The sequence below is a fragment of the Prionailurus viverrinus genome, chromosome B4 (genome assembly GCF_022837055.1).
Source record: "Prionailurus viverrinus isolate Anna chromosome B4, UM_Priviv_1.0, whole genome shotgun sequence".
NCBI lineage: Eukaryota > Metazoa > Chordata > Mammalia > Carnivora > Felidae > Prionailurus > Prionailurus viverrinus.
Window position 1 is genome coordinate 71,685,625 of NC_062567.1, and position 21,549 is coordinate 71,707,173.

The 21,549-nt window shown below is 56.1% G+C and overlaps 2 protein-coding genes across 7 annotated transcripts in view; both read right to left on the reverse strand.

The window, feature by feature from the left end:
- The window catches only part of ENDOU (endonuclease, poly(U) specific), a 28,110-nt gene extending 25,373 nt beyond the window's left edge, over nt 1–2,737 (reverse strand). The window contains exons 1-3 of one of the 3 annotated variants that reach the window (XM_047865164.1): nt 1,198–2,737; nt 722–855; nt 248–326 (exon numbers count right to left, since the gene is read on the reverse strand). The gene's annotated coding sequence lies outside the window, so the exon portion shown is untranslated. Of the gene's footprint in view, nt 1–247; nt 607–721 lie in introns of those variants that run through there. The other 2 variants (XM_047865162.1, XM_047865163.1) reach the window with 2 other exon arrangements.
- A 6,023-nt stretch (nt 2,738–8,760) lies between these two features.
- RAPGEF3 (Rap guanine nucleotide exchange factor 3) overlaps nt 8,761–21,549 on the reverse strand; it is a 29,610-nt gene continuing 16,821 nt past the window's right edge. For all 4 annotated transcript variants that reach the window (XM_047865156.1, XM_047865157.1, XM_047865154.1 and 1 more), the window contains 18 exons: nt 21,103–21,215; nt 20,708–20,796; nt 20,323–20,401; nt 19,966–20,116; nt 19,799–19,881; nt 18,939–18,978; nt 16,405–16,486; nt 15,926–16,072; nt 13,915–14,012; nt 13,319–13,444; nt 13,047–13,228; nt 12,725–12,815; nt 12,557–12,607; nt 11,543–11,630; nt 11,120–11,184; nt 10,192–10,246; nt 10,014–10,085; nt 8,761–9,187 (listed from right to left, as the gene is read on the reverse strand). In XM_047865156.1, coding sequence (XP_047721112.1) covers nt 9,069–9,187; nt 10,014–10,085; nt 10,192–10,246; nt 11,120–11,184; nt 11,543–11,630; nt 12,557–12,607; nt 12,725–12,815; nt 13,047–13,228; nt 13,319–13,444; nt 13,915–14,012; nt 15,926–16,072; nt 16,405–16,486; nt 18,939–18,978; nt 19,799–19,881; nt 19,966–20,116; nt 20,323–20,401; nt 20,708–20,796; nt 21,103–21,215 — 1,731 coding nt within the window. In that variant the 3' untranslated portion in view covers nt 8,761–9,068. The remainder of the gene's footprint in view (nt 9,188–10,013; nt 10,086–10,191; nt 10,247–11,119; nt 11,185–11,542; nt 11,631–12,556; nt 12,608–12,724; nt 12,816–13,046; nt 13,229–13,318; nt 13,445–13,914; nt 14,013–15,925; nt 16,073–16,404; nt 16,487–18,938; nt 18,979–19,798; nt 19,882–19,965; nt 20,117–20,322; nt 20,402–20,707; nt 20,797–21,102; nt 21,216–21,549) is intronic.

Genomic DNA, 21,549 nt, shown 5'->3' on the forward strand with positions numbered 1-21,549 from the left:
TGCATTCTGGTGACAGAGGGCAGGGAGGGGGTGGGGAGAGGTGCGCGGGAGATGGTGCGCCCGTGATAAGAGCACCAACGGGGGGGGGGGGGGGGGGGCGGGCCTCCTCTCCATCAGGAAGTGAGGATTGCGTGCCGCTGTGGAGGTTTAGAGGACGAAGCCACCTGGGCAAGGATCAGGAGGCAGGCGGGCTGTCAGCAGTGTGAGCAATGAGCATTCCATCAGCAAGTATTTACTGAGGGCTCACCGTGTGCCTGGTGCTATGCCGTTTACTGGATGGGCAGGATTCAGGCTGGGCTGGAAAGCTGTTCTTAGAACCTTGGTTTCTAAATGGGACAGAGGACAGAGATGGCCCAGCATTAGACTGCTGATTGAAGTAGACCCCACGCGTCTCTGGGCCACCAAGGTGTTTGGGGGGGGGGGTGGTCTCAGAACCAACAGGCTATGGGAGGGACTGACCCAGGCCAGCCTACCCACCATCCTTGTCCTCTGCGAAACCGAGGCTGGGTCACTTAAGCACAAGACCAGAACGGGAAGGGCCCTGCAGCTGGCCCAGCGCAGGTGAGACCTAGTCACCTCCCAAGGGGACCCCCGGCACCTAAAGGTGCTAGATCTCCAGCCTCCATGCCACTGTGGCCTGGAAGTACCCAGGGTCGAGACCCAAGACGGTCACCCACATCCGGTCGCTTGTGAACCACCCTCGTCTGTAGTTATGCCTTACTGAATGTGTTTTAGAACGGCTCCGTGTGTGTTTTTCGTTCGCATGGGTTCGTATGTTGTGTGCCACCGTTGGATTTCCAGGCATTTCTTTTTAGGTTCGTGGGCAGCCCTGATATTCAGCATCACACTCGCCACCTGCCCCGGATGCATGAGTCAGACACGCCACCCAGGCCATTTGTCAGAGTCCCAGGCTGTGCGTCTGGTTCTGCTGGCCAAACCCCAAGCCTGTAGTGCCCTCCCCGCTACTGTCCATGGCCTACTCACCTCCCGTCCTGGGACAAACCCACCCTTCCACACAGCCTGACTTCAGCCCTCCTGCCAGGGTAACCCCTCCTGCCTGTGAACTCAGCTCTTGATATTTGTCCTGGGCGCGTCTGGCATATCACAACACCTCTGGTGTTATTGCCCATGTGGTGTTGGTTAGCCCCTGCCCTGCCATTTAACTTTTCATCCATACAGGTTGTTTCTTCAGCTCACCTCTGAAATTCTTTGTGACAGGGAGTCTGCCTTCTGGATCCCCTCTGCCACTTTGTATTGTCATTGAATGTATCTTCAGTAACCATGTTAACATGTGCAAGGGACCAAGAAGGAAGGAAGGAAGGAAGGAAGGAAGGAAGGAACCAAGCCTTCCAGCCCCACTTGTTATAAAGGCTTGATGGAAGATAATGAGCAACACAGAGAGCAGACGGATCCCTGTCTGAGGCTTGGAGGCTCCTGAGTATGCACAGGGTGGGCGGCTTATGGGCAGTGGGTAGAAATGGGGTGTAGGCATTCACTGGGTAGTTACGTTTTCGTAGCAAACACACCATTTTTGGCATTATTGCATATTTGTTTGGAACTAATGGAAACTTAGGGGCATCTAACCCCCCAAGCCACCCCTTAGCACCACCGCTGCAGGGATCAGACAGGACCCGGGATTCCAGCAGCTTCCGAACCCACGACATAACAGATAACTCAACTTAAACTGCTTTTTAGGATCCCGAAGTAACCATCTGCCTACATCTTATGCCAGCCGTGCTGATGTTGGTTTTACACTGCCCAATAGTGTTCATGAAATAAAATTTCTATTTCGTGTCCTCAAACCCCAGTAGTCTGGGGGAGGGTCTGGAGGCACAGACAGGAACAAAGAGAAGCGGATGAGACAGGCAGACAGAGATAAGGAGGTTCAGAGAGACGGCAAGGGAGTGAGCAAGGGTAAGGGCAAGACAGAGGAGCCGGGAGCAGCCAAGCAGGAGCCAGGCACTGGCAAGAGGCCCCTCACTGGCCAATTGCCCCAGGTGTGTTGGCACAGCTGGCCGTTCCGCCCTCACAAAGACGACGTTGGGACTGACGGGAGTGGTTCCTACCCATGGTGTGAAGATCCACAATCTGTCAAAAGTATCATAATTAGTGTCTAAGGTAGTTAGCTTATGGGCACTTCCCCTCTCTCAGCCTTTGTTCATTCACTTGACCTTGCTGAGCAAAGTGGATGAGAGGACAGGGAGCTCCGCTGCCAAAGGGGGAGGGAGAGCATGGACAAAGCACACTGCAAGCTGTGATTGGGGGAGCAGAACACAATGCCGAGACCACTGGTTCAAAAGCCAAGCCGCCTGGGTTCGAATCCCAGCTCTGCCACTCGCCAGCTGTACCAGCCTGGCTGGACTTCCTGACCTCTCTGTGCCTTGGTTTCTCCCCATAACTGTAAAATAGAGAAAGTAGGAGCACCTGACAAGGATTCTGCGAAGATTGAATGAGTTAATCCTTGCAAAGCCCTTAGAACAGTGCCTGACACATAGCAAGACCAGGTTAAGTGTGTGTTTAAAAAAAAAAAAAAAAAGACACATAGATCAATGGAACAGAACAGAGAGCCCAGAAATAAACCCACACATCTATGGTCAATTAATCTACAACAAAGGAGGCAGGAATAGGCAGCGGGGGAAAGACCATCTCCTCAATAAATGGTGCCGGGAAAACTGGACAGCTACATGCAAAAGAATGAAACAGGACCACTGTCTTCCACCATACACAGAAATAAATTCAAAATGGATTAAGGATCTAAATGTGAGAGCTAAAACCATAAAATTCCTAGAAAAACAAAACAAAACATGGGCAGTAATCTCTTTGACATCAGACATAGGAACGTTTTCCCAGATATGTCTCCTGAGGCAAGAAAAACAAAAGCAAAATGCAACTATTAGGACTACACCAAAATAAAAGGCTTTTGCGTGGCAAAGGAAACCATTGGAGATGTTTGTAAATGATATGCCTGATAAAGGGTTAATATCCAAAACATATAAAGAACTTACACAACTCGACATCATAAAAACAACCCAGTTAAAATATGGGCAGAGCTTGAATAGACATCTTTCCAAAGAAGACATAAGAATGGCCAACAGACGCATGAAAAGAGGCTCCACATCACTCATCATCAGGGAAATGCAAATGAAAACCACAATGAGATATCATCTCACACCAGTCAGAATGGCTAGACTCAAAATGACAAGAAATAACAAGCGTTAGTGAAGATTGTGGAGAAAAGGACCCTTCATACACTGTGGGAATACAAACTAGTACAGTCAGTATAGAAAACGGTATGGAGGTTCCTCTAAATTTTAAAAATAGATTTACCAGGTGATCCAGTAATTCCACTACTGGGTATTTACCCAAAGAAAACAGAAACTAACTCAAAAAGGTATAAGGACCCCCATGTTTATTGCAGCATTGTTGACAATAGTCAACTTACAGAAGCAACGTAAGTATCCACTGATAGATAGATGGATGAATAAAGAAGTGGTGTGTGTATGTGTGTGTGTGTGTGTGTGTGTATTATATATATCATATATACATAATGGAATATTATTCAGCCATAAAAAATAGTGAAATCCTGCCATTAGCAACAACATGGATGAATCTAGAATGTGTTATGCTAAGTGAAGTCAGAGAAAGAAAGACAAATATCATTTCACTCATATGTGGAATTTAAGAAACAAAACAAATGAACAAACCAACGAAAACGAGACAAATAAAAAACGACAGAGAACAAACCGATGGTTACCAGAGGGGAAATGGGGGGGGGGGGGGATGGGTGAAACAGGCGACAGGAGTTAAGAGTACACTTATCATGATGAGCACTGAGTAATGTACAGAACTGCTGAATCATTCCATTGTACACTTGAAACGAATAGAACACTGTAGATTAATTATACTTCAATTAAAAAATGCAGGGCCACAAAAGATCTAATTTAGATAGGATGGTTAGGGACGCCTCTGTGAAAAAATAACATTTAAGACAGACATAAAGCATGAGAAAGTGCCAGTTTTCCTAACCTAAACTCTCCATCATGTGATTTCTTTTTATAATTCCATGAACAAATTTGTATTTTAAAAATGTAATGTGCTTTTGAGTATTTTCAAGTTTGGGGGAATGACTTCAATGAATCGCACCGTCGAGCTCACCTGGTTTGATTGCCAAAGGGGGTGGCTTATTTTCTGGGCGTGGGGCTTGCAGCCCCATGACATGATCTGGGGGAAGCTAGGAGCATCAGGGGGGAACAAATCCATGGCTCTGTGATCTCTTTGATGATATTCCCAAGTTATGTATCTACACAACAGGGACCTTCTACAGACAACCAGAGCTCAGGCAGGCTGCAGGAGGCAATACTTAGGGGTAGGGGACTCTCTGAAAATCCTTCTAAAAAAATTGCTCGCAGCTGACACTCCGTCCTGGCTGGAGGCCACCACTGGGAAGATGCTCGGAGAGTCGCAGCTTTATGACCAAGAGGGGTCGCTGCCCCCTCATCTCCCGTTGCCTTGCACAGCCTAAGTCAAGACACTGAGAGTGGGAATACAACCCAAACCCTTCTAGTCAATATCCCTGTTTATAAATCGGGAAAGCAAGGGAAAGAGAGGAAGGGACTTGCCCAAGGCCACGTAGCCGCTGAGGCCTAGGCCCCTCTGGCTCCACTCGCTGCCACCCACGGAGGGCTGCCCTGACACCCACCTGTGCCACCTTGCGCTCTGGTTTACAGGGCACCTTTCTGGAAGGCAGAGTAAGCTAAAAATGCCTTGCTGTCATGACCCCAGCAAAAAGTCACCCTCCCTCCACCCGTCTGATGGCTACAGTCCCCTTGGTGCCAGGAAAGCCTGCATTCTCCTCCATTCAGCAACCCAGCAACTGCTCCGGCTACCCACACCTCACACCCCAGCCAGACAACTGAGGCCTTGAGTTCTCCCCAAGGGCTGAGAAAATGTCGGGCAGAGTCAGATGAGGCCCTATACATAGGGCTCCTTCACCCAGCGTCCACGCTGGTCGAAGTCTAAACATATGCAAGCAACTAGAATCCCACACCTTCCCTTAAAAAGTGGATCTGAGCTCTGGACGCAGCTTTCCTCTTCTTCTGGGAGTCACTGGGCCCATGTTCCTTCCACAGTGTTCCACCTACCACCAGCAGCATCCCTTCTGGCCCCAGCGGGGCCACCTGCTCCAGGAAGGCCCCAGGCATGACTAACAAGATGCTCTGAAAGCACAGCTGAGTCAGACTCAGCTTCTCAGAGGGATCTGCTCTCATCATCACAGGGAGGGACAACAGCCGCTCATCACCGGGGCCACAAGGCGCCATGTCCAGCTGAGCAACAGGAGGGCGGGGCTCGGGTCTTGAAGAGTCTAGAATCTCAGGGGCAGATACCTGGATTGTCTGGGGCAACTGGACAGGCCTAAGGGGACTGTTAGGTCAGGCCCAGGCCCCCCTCCGCCCACCTCCGGCAGCTGTGTGAGAAGCCTAGCACTTGTGTACGGGGCAGGGCGTGAGGATACATTTGGAAATGCATTGACATTCTGGTCTATTGGTCCGTGGGAGGGAAGAAGGAATCAAGAACAACCGTCAGGCCAGAGTTTGCCCCGGCCAGCAGCCACTATACCTGTCTGATGCTCAGGATACTCAGTCGCTCTTACCAGTGGTAAGTGGAGAGAACCCCCAACTCTGCGAGGCAGAGCTGTGCCTAAATGCTTGGGGGTGAGCAGTGAGACCGCACGGCCCTAGGCACCCTCCACTCTCTGGACTTGCTCTCTGTGCATCCTGTCCCTTCTGACAGCCTCATTCTGTGTCTGTCTGTCTGTCTGCCTGGCTGGGTGGGTGGTCTGCTCCATGAGGGCCAGGACTGCCTGTCTCATTCACAGAGCCCCTACTATGTAAGATTTCAAACATGAAGTGAGGGAGGGGGGAATGTCCATGCCTGGGCCCGTTCCTATAAGAGAAGAAAATGTTGGGGTTCAAGGGAGATTGCATCTGGAGCGCCAGGGGCACCAGGAAAGGGCAGGGGTGAGCTAAAGCCCATGGCACGGGCCCAGCTGATAACACACCCAGTCTCCACCAGTCCACCTGCTTATTAGCCAGCTCTGTGACCTTAGGCAGATCATTCTGTGCCTCAATTTGACTGTACAATGGGGGTGGGGTGAGGCAAAAACACCTGCCTTATTATCAGCATAAAAATAAGATAATAGAGGTGAAAGTATGCTGGAGAGGATGAAAACTCTTCAAATCTAAATCAGCATGGGAAATACTATTGAGTAACAGCAATATTGAGATTAATCTTTGCTGCTTGGGAAGCCTAGCGGCCAGAGGCCCAGGGCTCGTAGAGAGAGAGAGGAGGGCTGGCTCCCAGGGAGAAAAGCTGGAGGAGACCGAAGGTCCGACGGTTGGGCTCCCGGCCTGCCCTACCCTTTCACCAGATCCTGCTCGGCCTGCTGGAGAGGCGTGACCCTCCCTGGACGCACCCCACAATTAGCGTCCCGGCCTTCACAAGGAAGCGAGGGGTCAGGGGTGAGGGAGGGGTGAGTACGTGGGTGTACCGGAGGGGAAGAGTGATCTGCTATATTCTGTTCCTCCTCTCGGAGCACGTGTGCACACGCGCGCACATTCCCTCTCTGCTTTACCTCCTTTTAGGTAAGAGAGGGTTTTTTTTTAAAGGCCTTCTCTTATACTTTCTTCTCCCAGCAGTCCCACGAGTTTCTCCACCCGCCACAGCTGTCCTGAAGCCGGGACACCACCTGGGAGCCCCCCGAGCACGGCCTGGGCGGCTAGGACACGAGAGGATGCCCCCCAGCACCCCCATGCCTAGGCGGTCAGGGAGACAGAGGTGGTGTGGCCCTAAGAGCAAGAAGCCACCGTGACCTGGAGCCTTTCCCTCCTCCATGGTGACCCAGCCCAGGTACCGGGGTCTCCAGAGCCCCGTCTGTGACTTCCTGCCCGTCCTGGGCACTGTTTTCTTGGCAAAGCCTCTCCCAACAGGCTCGAGAGGCGTGTCCAAGGGACTGAGGCAGCTGGGAGGTTGTGGGGTGGTTCAAGGCAGAAGGGACATCGATGTGACCCCAGAGAAGACAAGTAGGAATGCTGACGAGGACACCAGCCCCGACCACGCTTGGCTTCCACGCTGTCTTTGCAGAGCCGGTCTCGCCCCCGGGTCTGAGAGGATGGTGAAGGGCTGTGGCTGGCAGGCCGGTCTGGCCTTTGACCAAACCCCAGCAGACAGTGCGTTCAGGGGGGGAAGCGAGCCCCTGGGAGTCCTGACTCACCAAGGCTGGGGCCTCATGTCATGATTGCTCAGCTCTGGCAGCTTCCGTGCCCCGTAGTCCTGCATCTCCACCCACAGGCAAGGGAACGGGCTTGGGCACCCTGCCACCTGCCCTACCCAGGCTCTCCCTGGAGGAGTGGGCTCTGCCCAGCTTCACCCCGTTGCTGCCACCCACCCCATCGGGCCGAGGCAGTCTCCTTGGCCCTTGAGGCAGAGCTATAGTTCGACTTGCTTTTCACTTAGAGCTGGACTGAGACCATCACACCCACCTTACCCATGGAGAAATGGAAGCGGAGAACTGTTCCTTAACTTGCTCACGTTCACTCAGAAACCTGAGGTACGATCCCATCTGTGCCGCCTCCTGTGAAGGGCTCTAATTCTCTCCGGAAGCAGTTTGTGTGTGTGTCCATGACCACAGGGAGAAGAGAGGTCTGGCAGTGCAGGGGTGAGGGGAGGAGGACTTGAGCGAGTACGGAGCCACACCAGCTGTCTAGTCCACCTCCAGGTATGGGCCCATGGCCTCCAGACGCCCTAGGGCCCGGCTGCTCAATACCTACTCTGGGGTCATCCCCAAGGCCAAGAGATCCTTCTCCGGGCCAGACAGGGCACCTCCCCCCGCTGAGAGGAAGGAGGCCCTGGGGAGAGAGGGGGCTGCTGCAGGGCAGGGGAGGGAAGGACTGAATGCTGACGGAGCTTGCTGGGACCATTCTCATCCCTGAGAAGAGACTGGATTTCCCGGGATCCGGCTGTGGCTCAGAAAGGGATGGGCTCCCCTCCGAAGCCTCGGCCTCAGTGTTCTCTACGCATCACCTGCCGCTTCTCTGAGGCCTCGGTTCATGGTGAGGACCACCCAACAGGCTGAGACGTGCTGCAGGCAGAGAGGGACAGCAAGTGCAGCCAGGAGGCGAGGGTGGAGGAAGTTAGTCACAGCTGGGCTGTGACAGTGCTCGCAGACCACACTGGAGAGCCAAGGGTCGCCCCGGCCAGCCACTGACAGGGGCTCCAGGCTCCAGCAGCCGCTCCGGCCCCTGTGGTCAGGGGGTTAGGTTTAGATGGCGGTCAGCCATCTTGGCGCCCTGCCTGGACCCCAGAGACCAGCGGGACCGTTTGTCAGCCTCTCTGGGTCCACTCTGGAGCGCAGCACCTCCTCCTCAGCTCTTGAGTTTGGGAGGGTGTCGCCTTCACTGCCATGCCCCAACAGGGCTGGCCTGGGAACACAGCATCCGGGTTAATTCATGTTAATGGTAAGGCTCCCCAGGGACCATCACGCCTGCCCCCCTGCCCGTAGGAACAGCCCTGGCCACACCCGACTGTTTATCTCCTGTGCTCTGGGAAGAAAAGCAGGATGGCCCCTCCCCCGCGCCCCTCCCCAGGCGGCCACCCTGCCCCTGCCACACACCCGCCACCGCACAGATGTGACAGGCTCCCTCTGTCCGCTGCGAAAACAAACCGCCTACAGATGGCCTGACAACAAAGCCACAAGACACAGAATCTGGGAAAAACCTGGTGTGGAGAGCTCTCTATTGAACCCAGAGTCCCAGCACCTGCTCTGCTCTCCCACCCACTCCAGGGTCTCTCTGCCCCCCATTCCTTGGCCTTGGGCCCCGGCTCATTCCATTCCGAGGTCCTCCTTGGCCACCCGTCATCACAGGGGACAGCTGCCTCCACGCTGCCCGCTCCAGGGCCTTGAGTCCACTCTGCGGAGAGCCCTGCCCAGCTGTGGCCAGCCTGTGGGCCTCTTGGCCCCGGGCGTGCCCTGGCTTTCCTGACGGGAAGTGCCCGCTCGGGCCCCAGCCTCCTCACGGCTCCAGCTCCCGGGACAGGCGGGAGAGTTCCCGCTGGTTGTCGATGACCTTCAGCTGCTGGACATAAGCCCAGGTGCTGGCTGGACTCCGGGTGTTCAGCGACTGCTCGGAGCCTGTGGGGGTGGGGGAAGGGGAGGGCGTAGGGGAGAGTGGTCAGGGGGGGGTCACCCATGCCACTTGGGAGTGGGGGTGGGGAGGAGAGTGGGGGGGGCACCCATGCCACTCGGTAGAGCCCATCCCTTCTCCCACAAGGAGCAAACGACCCTTGCTGCCCTCCACCCCCCCACCCGGCCGCTTCCCACAGCCAGTCCTGAAGACTGTCCACCCCCCGCCCCGGTCTGGAGCAGAAGGGTGGTTAAGAGCTCAGACTCAGAAAAAAACAAGTCCCCAAGATTCCATACAGCATAGTACTCCTTTTACTAAATTCAAAAACAACTGAAACTAAAGAATATTTTGTGCTCATAACATATCTACGAAGCACGTTAAAGAGGTACGTACACGTACACGTGTGGGTATATATGTCTACATATTTATAAATATATCTAAATAAATATATTCTAGCGGCACAGGAAGAGGAAACGGTCTGTAGGGAGGGGAAGCTCTTGTCAATGTGCTCACACTTGGCTGGGGCCCAGCGGTGTTCATCATATTATCACAATATATACATACATAAAATAAAATAAAGGGCCGATGATGACAGTGTTACATGAACCGTGGCTTATGATTTAGTCCCACTTCACGCAGCTGAAGACCAACCAAAAAAAAATCAGGCCTTGCCCAAGTCACTTCAGTGCTCTGGCCTGTTTGTGCATCTGTAAGCTGGGATAAATTCTACCTACATCACAGAGGTGTGGGGGAGAGCTCAGGGCATCATACGTGCAAGTGCCTGTAAACGCCAGCCGTGGCTGACCTGTCAGCACCCAGCCCTGCCCCACTTACACGTGGATGTCCTGGCTGCCTGGCTGTCCTCGTGGAGGTGGGAGACGCGGCTTCTGAGCGGTGAGAGGGGCACTGTGTGGGGTGAGTGGGGGGGGAGTCAGGGAGACTGGGCCGAGCCAGAGCCTGGAAGGGGATGAGGTGGGGCGGGGGCTCCTAGCAGGGTTATCAGCCCTCTCACCATTGCTGTGGCTTCGGCAGTGATGCAGCATCCTCACGGCTCTGGCCATCATTCTCTGTGAGGACAGAAGACCAGGCCTGAGGGGCAGGACCCTGGCGTGGCCCGTGGGTCAGCTGGTAACCAAGCCCCCTTTGAGCGGGGCGCTCCCGGGGACTAGATGGGGCCATGTCTGCTTTGCCCCGGCCTACCCAACGGCCCCGCGGGAAGCAGGCAGTGCGAGAAAGAACAGAGATCAGGAAGGGCTTAGAGCGGAAGAGGCCTGGAGGGCCTTGGTTGCAGGGTGAGGTGATAAAGGCTGTCCTCTCCACCATGCAAGGGAGTGAAGCAGGGGCTATTTAAAAGAAGTATTCGTGGGGCGCCTGGGTGGCGCAGTCGGTTAAGCGTCCGACTTCAGCCAGGTCACGATCTCGCGGTCCGGGAGTTCGAGCCCCGCGTCAGGCTCTGGGCTGATGGCTCAGAGCCTGGAGCCTGTTTCCGATTCTGTGTCTCCCTCTCTCTGCCCCTCCCCCATTCATGCTCTGTCTCTCTCTGTCCCAAAAATAAATAAATGTTGAAAAAAAAATTTTTTTTAAATAAAAGAAGTATTCGTATTTGTATTATTTTTTGAAGTTTATTTATTTATTTGGAGAGAGACAGAGAGCACAAAGCCGGGGAGGGACAGAGAGAGAGGGAGAGACTCCCGAGCAGGCTCTGCAGGGTCGGCGAAGAGCCCAACATGGGGCACAAATTCACGACCCGCAAGATCAAGCCCCGAAGCCAAAATCAAGAGTCGGACGCTTAACCGACTGAGCCACCCAGGCACCCCCATAGCTGTATTATTAATAATACCTTTAGACTATCTCCTGCCCCACCCCCCACCTCCTTCCACGGCCACAGTCATATCCCCCAGCCCACTCTAGGGGCAGACTCTCACTGTCCTTGAACTCACCATCTTCTCAAAGTTGATGAGATTCTCTACCAGCGTGTGGTTCCCCTCATGGATGAAGGTCATGTCTGCCAAGAGATGGGTTTTGCTTAAAGGTCCCCAAAGCTCTTCCCCTTCCTGCAGCCCAGGAAAGGCGAAGGGCCAATAATGAGAGCCTTGGGTCTGTCCCAGCCCCACACTGCCCTCTTCCTCCGGTTCCCCTCTGACCTCCTGGAGCAATTTCCTTGTATCCCTTAGGCCTCTCGTATCAGACACCATCTGATGTCACCAGCACTTGCCTGCATGTCTCAACACTGCTTCTAGCCTGGGAACTCCTCACTCATCTTTGTGCCCCCAACGTGTCAGCACCCCGAGGGTCAGATAGACATACAGACGGGCACAGGACTGGAAGGGCGGAGGCAGAAGGGTAAGCTCTGGTCCTATTACCTTTGAGAAGAAGGGGCATGAAGGGGATGATGGGAGGGGAGAGCTTGGTGAGGGCCAGTCGATAGACTCGGTGGTTCCATGAGGGGTCCTGAGAGGGAAGAAGCCACAGTGAGCGAGGGAGGGCCCCGCTCAGCATGACCCACCACGCACCGCGACACAAGCAAACACCATCCTCTCAGAGCTCTGCTTCCCCTGGGCCCCAGGTCTCACCACAGCGGGCTCTGCAGAGGCGGGAGGAGACCTGAAGCACTCAGCCAGCCAGCGCGCACGCAGCTTCCTGGCCTCTGGTTAGCCCCCCCAAGCAAATTCACGGCCATTAGTCTCTCAGGGGCCCTCCAGGTTTCAAAACTCTCTCTCTCTCGTTTCTGCCCCTGTCCCTCTCTAGCGAGTAAATTCCTTTGAACCTCTTGAGCCTGCAAAGGGAATTTTGTTCCCAAGAGCTCAGAGCCAGGCTGACAAAAGCACCTTTGTGCCAGTTCTCTCTTGAACACTCTCCAAACCTCTTAGCCCCCCAACAATTCCTAGCAGGGAGGAGGAGTGGGAGAGGCAGTCGGCTCCCCTACTCTTCCCTCATCATTTGGCCTAATTTAGCCCACGGGCTCCTCCTTGCATCCCCTGAGGGGCCACTGACAGGCCCGGTGCACCGTGGGGTCTAGGGCCAGGACTTGCTTCCAGGATCCTGAGGCAGGTCCGCTGGAGACCAGCGATCCCCTGATGTTCCCCTGGTGCATCAGAGCCCAAGGCCAGACCCCACGTGGGCCCTGTCCTGGTCTTCATACAGGACGTCATAGCCACGGCCAATGCTCCCCGCACTGAGGGATATAATGCACTGCGCAGCTCCCTCATAATGCTCACACTCCGTCCTTTGGCCAGCAGCCCAGACTCTCAGCCCAGAGAGAGTGAGGCTCTGACCCAGGGCTGGAAACCCTGGAAGTGACCAAAGACACGTAGAAGGGCTGCTGGGAAGCCCAGAATCAGGGTTTCTGGAAGGAGGAGCCAAGGCCCAGCGCTCACCAACAGCCTCTCCAGGGCCGAGTACAGCTTCCGGACTTTGTGGGGCAGCCGCTGCAAAGGACAGGCAGATGGAGCGGTCACTGCTCTGGGACGGGAGCCCCATCCCCAACCGGGACTCCCGGGATGGGCATGCCCTCCCCCCCCCCCACCTCGCCAGATCATACCTACCTCCCAGGTGTGGGCCAGGCGGCTGATGGCCGAGTTGCTGAGGCCAAACATGACGGCAAAGAAAGAATTGAGATTCTTTTGCTCCTTGAGGCTGTGAGTGGAAGACCCAGAGGCCCTCAGGGGAAGCAGCCACACCCATGGAGTCCCCACACCCAGGCAACAGCCAGCCTGGGGCCAGGACCAGGCTGGGCCAGCACTGCCTCTGTGGGGGCTGGGGCTAGATGGGGTGGGGACCTGGGGCTCGACTGAGCAGGGACGGGGATGTGAGAGAAGGTGGCCTCAAGGGCTCTGCCACACACCCACCGGCCCCACAGGTACTCACTGGGCAGCCAGCTTGATGAACTTCCTGAGCAGCTGGGCCCGCAGGCTGGGTACAGGGCAGAGACACAGCTCTGTGGCCACCCAGTACTGGAGCTCGTTGAAGCGGCGCATGAAACGCTCCAGGTTGGCGGTGGTGACGTCCCGCAGATGCTGGGGGCCCAGCACATAGTGGATCAGCTCCACCTGGATGGGGGACAGCAGGGGAGATCAGCCCACACCGGGCGAGGTGCCCCTGCCGTCTGCGCCTCTCCCCTCCCCTCTCTGCTCCCGCACCTGGTGGATACTGTTGAAGAGGTTCCAGTCGTGGTCCGTCAGCTGGCCCGCCAGGTCCTTGGCACTCACCAGGTCCAGCCCCTCAGCAGAGCCCACGGAGGGCCCCAGCTGCTCGGGGAGCGGGGTCTGCAGGTGGAAGAGAGCTCAGGAGGGGTGCCTGAGCAACCCAGGGGACAGGCGCAGGGAAGGAGAGAATTGGGGGCGGAGACTCCGTGCCTTTGGTTGAAGGGGTGTCTAGGCGGGTAGGGCTGCTACCAGGAACGGAAGGGCCTCTGAGGCATAGGGCTTCCCAAAGAGGCATCTAGTCTCCTGCTGGCTCCCCAGTGCGGAGACCCCCTCCTTGTACGGCTCCTGTCTCCTGGGGGAGCCCCCAACAAGGGGGGGTCTTGTTTCTCCTTGAGAGCTCTCAACCGGCTCTCTCCCTTCCCCAGCAACTGGAACCTTCCCATCCGCTGAGGCCCACTCCTTCCTCTTCTCCCTTACGTCCAGCAGCAGCCAGAGCCAGGCCCCCCTCTCCCCTCTCTATGACCCTCCCCTGCACCCACCTCTGCCACCCCTAAACCACAGCTCCTCCCTGGCACCCTGCTTGTTCCTACCAGCTCGCGCACTTCCTGTGGGTTGACAACAAAGAGCCGTTCGTTGAGCCCCAGCGATGTGGCCACACCACGGGCATCTGGCTGCAGGCCAATGGCGTCTGCAAAGAGAGCAGAGAGTGGGCTGGGAGGGGTCGGGGTGCAGAGAGGGAGGCCAGAGAGCCACTGAAGGCAGGGTAGAGGCCCCATTTGGGAGGCTGGGAGGCCCCTTCTGCCAGCAGCCAGGTTGGAGTCCCGGGCAGATGCTCTGAATGCACAGGGGCAGGTGCCCACACACCCGCACTGCCCAGGTCAGCACACCCGAGGAAGATGAGACAGGGCTCTTAGCGAGACAGGCAGAGCTTGGGCAATATTGGAGTCTTCCTGAGCTTCCTCCTTGGTCACATGGAGACAGCAAGACTTACCCTGACTACTCACGAGTCTAATAAACTAATTTATGGAAGTAGTGGCCATAAGTATACGATGCATAGAAAAGCCCTTTGAAAACTGGAAATGCCTGACAGAGGTCTTAGTGTTGATTTTCACCACTTCCTACTGACCGAGACTGTGTTTTTAGTCACGTTCGAGTCCCCAGTCTGTAGGCCAGTAGCCACCAAAGCCAGATATACGAGACCATCCATGTGTCCAAAACAGTATTACCTCATATTTATTTTTCTCTTCTGTTTTGCATTTTTACGTCGCAGGCAGCTTGATACGATGTTAGTATAGGACTATATGCAAATGACTTACAAGCAAATATACACATAGAAGGGGGCTTGTGGTCAAAATATGAGTCACTGACATGGAAGTCCATCTAAACAATCTGAAGGTCAGTGCTCTAAACAGCTTCTGCCTCAGTAGGGTGTCAATCAAGTCCTTGGACAACTGTAATTCTCCAGATGGCCACCAGAGGGCGGTGCTTCCCAGAACAGAGCACAGGCACCCATGACTTCATCCTGTCTCCCCACTTCCTGAAGGGGGAGAAGGTTTTGCTTTTCAGGCCTCCACTCCTTGCCTTCATTCTTTGGGTACCCCTAATTCCTGTCTACCCTGGGCTCCAGCTGTCAACCCCGGGGCTGTGTCCTTCACGGAGAACTCGCAGCGGTTTCTGATGGCCCAAGTTCCCTGAAAGCAGGTCTAAATAACTCTCACGCTGCCCCGTTCTGAGCACTAACTTTGTGCCTCCTCGTGCTGAATGTTTTATATACGTTATCTTGTCTAATGGCCACAGCAGTCCTGTGAGATAGGTGCAGTTTTAGTGCTCATGTGACAGACGAGGAATCCGATAAGCGTTCTGCTCAGACCAGGATCACACAGCTAGTCAGCAGTGGGTCCTGGGATCCCAGCCCAGGTCCGGGAGTCCTGTTTCTGGTCCTAACCATCAAGCTCCTCCATCTCACCTGCCATGGTGCCTCTATCTCCCAACACCTCGCTGGCCCACTAGCTCTCAAATACGTTTGCCGGCTGACAGAATGAATGAGGACTACCTAGAGTCAAAAGCCAGAGTCTCTCATTTACTATGTGGACTTGGGAAAATTGCCTATAACCCCTTTGAGCTTCAGTTTCCCCGTCTGCAAACAGGATGAAAGTACCCATCTCAATAAGGTCGTTACTCGGATTAAATGGATATATGAGCATGATAATAATAAAACCTATGTACAAACTGCTGTGTCAGACGCTATTCTAAACCTTTAAATAAACGAGCTCATGCACTGCTCACGGTTCCTCTATGAAGTAGGCACTCTCATCAGCCCCATTTTACAGGTGTTAAAAAGAGCACAGAGAGATTAAATATCCTGCTCAAGGACCTACAGACACGGCGGGGCTCAAATGCAGACAGCAGGCTCCACAGCTCACGCTCTTAAACACCACACACCGATCACTTTGAAGACACATAACGAACCGCCCTTAAATGCTAACCATCATTAACATCGATGAATATGATAAAAATGATGATCTTAATATGGGGGGGAGTCTAGGCACGGATCCGAGGGGCCTCTCCCTCGGGGCCACCCTGCCCAGAGACACAACTCACCGCCTGCAGAGTTGACCTTCACCAGCTCCTGCCCCTTGGTCCAGCCATCCTCCTGGGCCAACGCTGCCATCACCTCTCTCACTGAGGCCGTCACAGGCAGCTTCAGGGTCAGCACTGAGTGGTCCGGCCGGTAAATGACATAGGGGACTGGAAGGGGGAAGGAAGACGGGGCTGAGCTGGAGGAAGGGGCTCCTTGGTGCCCCTACCCAGAAGTCAGCGGGCACCAATGGTAGCAGTGGGGGCGGGGGATCCCCAGAAAGCAGGACAGGTGACAAGGGGAAGCCTGGGGGGATTCGCCGCACGGAGTAGGTAGGGAGGCCCTGAGCTGTGGCGGGACACACGGGGGGGGCAGACTCTGTCTGGCAGCTGGGAACAGAGACCACGAGGAGTCCAGCGTGCCCTCCTCGGCCAGGCAAACTAAGGTCAAGGGTGACGACGGCAGGGTGCAGGCTATGCCCTGGCCGGCTGGGACCACCAACCTTTGTCCCCAACTCGAATGGCACAGTTGCTGCTGGGGAGGGGCTGGTCCTGGCCGGGGAGCCAAACAGGCATGTTCCTGGCCTAAGAGGGAGAGAAGGTAAGGCCCGGAGGACACAGAGGAGAGCACGCAGAGCCAGGGAGAGGACTCTGTCACGGGAGCATGGGGCCCACGCATGGGGTCTGCTGGCGGCCGGAATCCGAGCCCCAGCGGGCGTCGGGCGCCACGGCTCTGTGAGAAGAGCCAGAGCAGGGCTACAAACAAGCCAGTGCCCAGTACATGTGTGTCGCCCCCTTTGCCAAATAGATCCAGGGCTGTTCTAATACGAGCACACCTCAGCTGTTGGCCCTGGTTTTCTCTTCCTCTTCCTCCTTTGGCTCACATTCGCTAGTTTGCTATTTGCTACACGCCAGGCTAAGCACAGGCTTATTCTAAGTGTCTAACTATTCACAACAGCCCTTTGATGAAAATATCATCATTCTTATTCCCATTTTATAGAGGAGATAAATGAGGCTCAGAGAGGTTAATAACCTGCATGAGGCCACACAGCTGTATGTGGCACAGCTGGAATCCTAACCTGCTCCTCCCTCCCTCCCTCCCTCCCTTCTTACCCACCAATGCTCTACTCCCCCATGTCACCTGCCCTGTCCAGTCCCACAGCCACTCCTCACTGGGCTCCAACACTGGGCTGATGGGGCAGCCCTGATGGGCAAACGCCTCCAGAACGCAATTCCTCTGCCCACCCGACTGTTCTTCCAATGCCTGTACTGACTCTTCCTCCTCCAGCTCTGCAGGCGGCAGATCCTCCAGGTTCAGACCCCGCCCCCCGCCCCTGGCCCGGCTTCCCCACAGCTTGTCATCTTGTTCTGGGGGTTCCTCTGCGCCCTTCCTCCCAGCCCAGGCCAACCTCCTGTTCCACCTGCCCAGTGGCCTCCCTCCTCATGTGTTACAATGGCCCTACTATTCTCTACCCTGGGCCCTCGGTCGCCTCCCGCCCTCCCCCTCCAATCTGTGTGACCTGAGCCAGACTAAGCTTCCTAATATAGCTTCAAGGCCATCATTGTCTGCTGGATAAAGCACAGGCTCCTTAGATGACTTACTCAAAACACACATCTGACCTTGTCAATCCGTGGCTCCAACACCTCCAGTTGCTCACATGGTTTGGAGAACAAGCACCAAACCCCTTACCGAGGCTCACGGGGCCCTGCATGTTGTGGCCCCTGCATGCCTCCCCGGTCTCCTCGCTCCTTCTCACACTCCCTTCTGCAGGGTCCCTAACGGGTGGACTCCCTTCCCCTTGAACCTGACTGCAGTCCTCTACTGCCTTGATCCTCACACCCCGCAGCTCTCGGCTCCTGGGGTCGCTCTCCCTGATCCTGACCCCGAGTTAGCCCTTCCCTTTTCAGAGACTCCCTCCTTTCCTGTCCTGCATCGTGACACTGCTCAGCAGCTCTGTCCCTCACTTGACTATGACCCCACAAGGCCGGGGGCGGCTCTCCCCTACTACCGCATTGTCAGCGCCTAGCACAGTGCCCAGCACACGAGGGCGATTCCACACTAGTTCCTGAGCATCAGGCACGAGCCGGGCAGTGTGGGAGCCCTGGGGAAACAGAGGTCCAGGCCCTTCCCTCATTCTAGTGGGACGTGCCCGACACTAACAGACAATAAGCAAGTAGGCAAAGAAACAAAACGACTCCACCTGGTCATAATGCTTTGAAGGGAATCATGGAAGACACCTTGGAGGAAGCAGAGAGGGGGCCTGCAGGGAGTGGGGAATGCTCTCGATAGGGAGATGGGAGGGGGGCCTCTCTGAGAACCAACATTTTGGCTGAGATCAGAAAGATAGGAAGGATGTAGGTGGGCAGAGAACCAGAGAAAGAAAGTTCCAGACCCTGAGGGGGGAGCAAGCGTTGCCCGTAGAAGAGGAGGAGCTGTGAGAGTCTCCAGCGGGAGGAGCAGGAGTGGGGACAGGCAGCTGGGCACAGAGAGCCTGGTTGTTCTTTCCAGGGCAGCATTCCCCACAACCAGCCCCATCCTACCTTTCCAGTCTTTTTTCCTACCATGCCTCAAGAAATCTCGGCTCCTGCCCCCTGTGCTCGTTCCCCTTTGCTCCCTGTGGGCCCCCGCCGGGAACGGTATGGGCCATCTCTGGCTCCCAGAGTGCTGGGCACCCGGAACCCTGGGCTTCAGAGGCTGCCTTCAGGCAACCACCCCTCACCTCCCAGGGAACTGCTAACAGGCTCTGCGAACATGGATTCCCTCCCAAATGCAACAGAAGCCCCTTGGGGTGAGGGAGGGGTGGAGAGGTGACCTTGGGCCTCTGTGTCTCCCATCAGGCCAGCTCCCAGTGCCACACATGGCTCGTGCTCTGTGAACACCTGTCCCCGCCCCGGGGGTGTGTCTGTGCATGGGGATCCCTTCCCAGGCAGAGCCCCTGGGGTGGGGGCCGGAGGGGCCCGTGTGGTCCCGGAGGCGGGCAGAGAGAAAAAGCCGGGGCCAGACAGAGGTGAGAGGAGCCAGTTCATATGCAGACACCTTCATCTGAGGAGATGCATTCCCACAGCCGTTTTCCATCCTGGGGAGCAAATGAGAAGGGAGGTGAGATGAGACCAGGGGCCCCCGTGGGCAGGGCAGGGGCAGGGAGGGCTGGCTCCGGATCCCGCCCCCCCTCCTCAGAGGCTCAGAGTTTTGCACACATGGTAAGCACCAGCTAGAGAGGGGCAAAGCCGGGGCTTGCAACCCAGAGCCTGCACTCTGGGATTTCCCCAGGCCAGCAGGGGAAGGAGAGTTCAAGGAAGTACCCCAGGTGTCAGACTGGGCAGGGGCCACTGCAGGTGAGCTCTCCCTGAACCTCACCTGCCCCCATGGGAATGTCTGGGAGGGCCAAGATAAGCTCTAGGGAATTCACCGGGCGTGGCCAGCAGGAACCAGCCCTGAGGATGCTTGGTAATAAATATGTGCAGAGTGGAGGAAGTGAGAACAGCAGGTGCACTCGGGATATGAGAATGACACGGGAGTGACTGCGTGATGCAGGAGAATGCACGAACATGACGTGAGGTGGACAGCAAGGGGACTGGTAAGAACAGCTAATTGAACGAGCAGGTCTAGACAAATGAGCAACCCCAGCCGACGCTCGTGGAGCACACAGGGCGTGCAAGGCACCACTCGGTGCTCTTAAGGCGCGGTAACATTTTGTCCGCCTGAGATAGGATCTCTCCTGGTTTTCCAGACTGGAGCCCAAAGCCCTGAGTGGGAGGAACGTGCCCAGGGCGGCACAGCTACAGGCGGTGCAGCTTGGATTTCAAGCCACATGTTTGGCCCCAGGGGTGCTGTTCTCAGTCCCTGATGCACTGCCTGGCATGCATATGGAAAGTTGACTGGGAGCCAGGCGTTACCTGTGGTGTTTCCGCCTCTCCGGCCACTGCTCCCGTAGCAGGATGCAAAGCCGGGCGTCTCTGCTCACCAGGTCTGAGAGTTTCTGGGAGGAGCCAAGATTCATCAACACAGAGGTGGCTGCATCTACGCTGGCAGCCCAGTCCAGCCCTGCCTCACTCCCAGGTACCTGGAGAAAGCTGGTGGCCACGGGGTCAGCGTAGAGCATGGGACCATACAGGGCCACCCACTGGCTGACCAGCCGCAGGACCTGCTGCCTTTTGTTGCAGACGTAGGTGCTGTGCTCCTGCTCACTGCCTCCTGAGGGCTCCGCGTGGAAGGTGGGCACCGGTCAAGGGGACCACAACCTCCAGCCAGACCACCCACCACACCGCGGGAAAGGAGGGGCAAGGATGCCCAGGGCCCACTGACAAGCTGGCCTTGGCATGAGGCTGGTACTTCAGAGGGTTCGGCACAGCCATGCTGTGAGGGATGCCTTCCCCCTGCTCCATACGACATCCTAGTCACCCCGGGGCTGGAAGGATATTGGTGCAGGAGGGCAGCACAAAGCTGGGCGCTGGGCATGAAGACGCTGTGGGTCAGGAGGAAGTCGCTGAGAAATGTCTCTGTAGGGCAGGGACAGGAGGGGACAGGAGGAGGCTTCAGAGATTAAGTCTACTGAGCACTGACATAGGCATAGCTGGAGTAGCCCTTCTCCCGGTCCCATAATGGGCAGTGTGCCAGCAACGTCCAGCCGCTGTGACAGCTCTCCCCACCCAAACCAAGAGCACAGGAACGAGTACTTCTTGCCGACTGACCACATGGACCAGCCCAGCAGCCAGTGAGGTCAGACTCAGGGTGCCTGGCCCTCTCCCAGACTACACTGCCCACCCGCTGAGTCACACAGCAGGTAGGGTGTCTCTTGCCCCTACCTGTTGGGTCATGAGCACTGGAATCAGGCCGCATGGCCTCCAAGAGCAGTTCTAGGATCTTCTCTGGGGTGCCAGACATCACTGTATACCTAGCAGAAACAGCCAGTCCATAGCACACGTGCTACCACTCCCACTCCCGTATCTGGGACAGACATCAATAATCAATCACATCATCTCACTCTTCCCTATTTGCCAGTTCTGTCCCACCTTGGGGTTGGAGGGGAAGCTGGCTCTGGGGGGGCACATCTTATCCCTGGGTGCCCCTCTTCCCCCCATCCCCAGGAGGCCAGCAGGCGGGGGTCGGACACGGAGGAAGGGAGGAAAGCCTGCGAAACGGAAGGAGAGAAGGTGGGCAAGAGAGAAGGGGTGCAGAAGGAGCATGGCGGGTATGTTACCGGTTCCTGCCTGGGGTTGGGGGGCGAGAAGGGCCAGCGCCCTGGGAGGCTCTCTCCAGCACCAACACCACTTTGCCATGCTCTTCTAGCCTCATGGTCTTTGCTTCCACATCCTGGACAACAAGCCATACCCAGTGCTCAGCACACATCATGGCTCCTTTCCCCATTTTAGAGCATCTCCCTCCACCTCCATGCCAGACCCACAAGGCTCCCACAAGGGCATTCGGCCCTCCTCCCACCCCATTCCATGCCCATGGCCTTGGATCTGCCCTACCAGTCCTGTCCATCATGCAGCCTGAGCCCCTCTCCACCCATCCCTCACTGGCCTCCCTCTGTGGCTCCCCCTTTCCATTACACTGCCTCCCCTCACACCCTAGTCCCCTACCTCTCTGTGACCCCCTACCCGCACGGTCTCCCGCACTGAGCTGGAGTTCTTGGGTTTCGCTA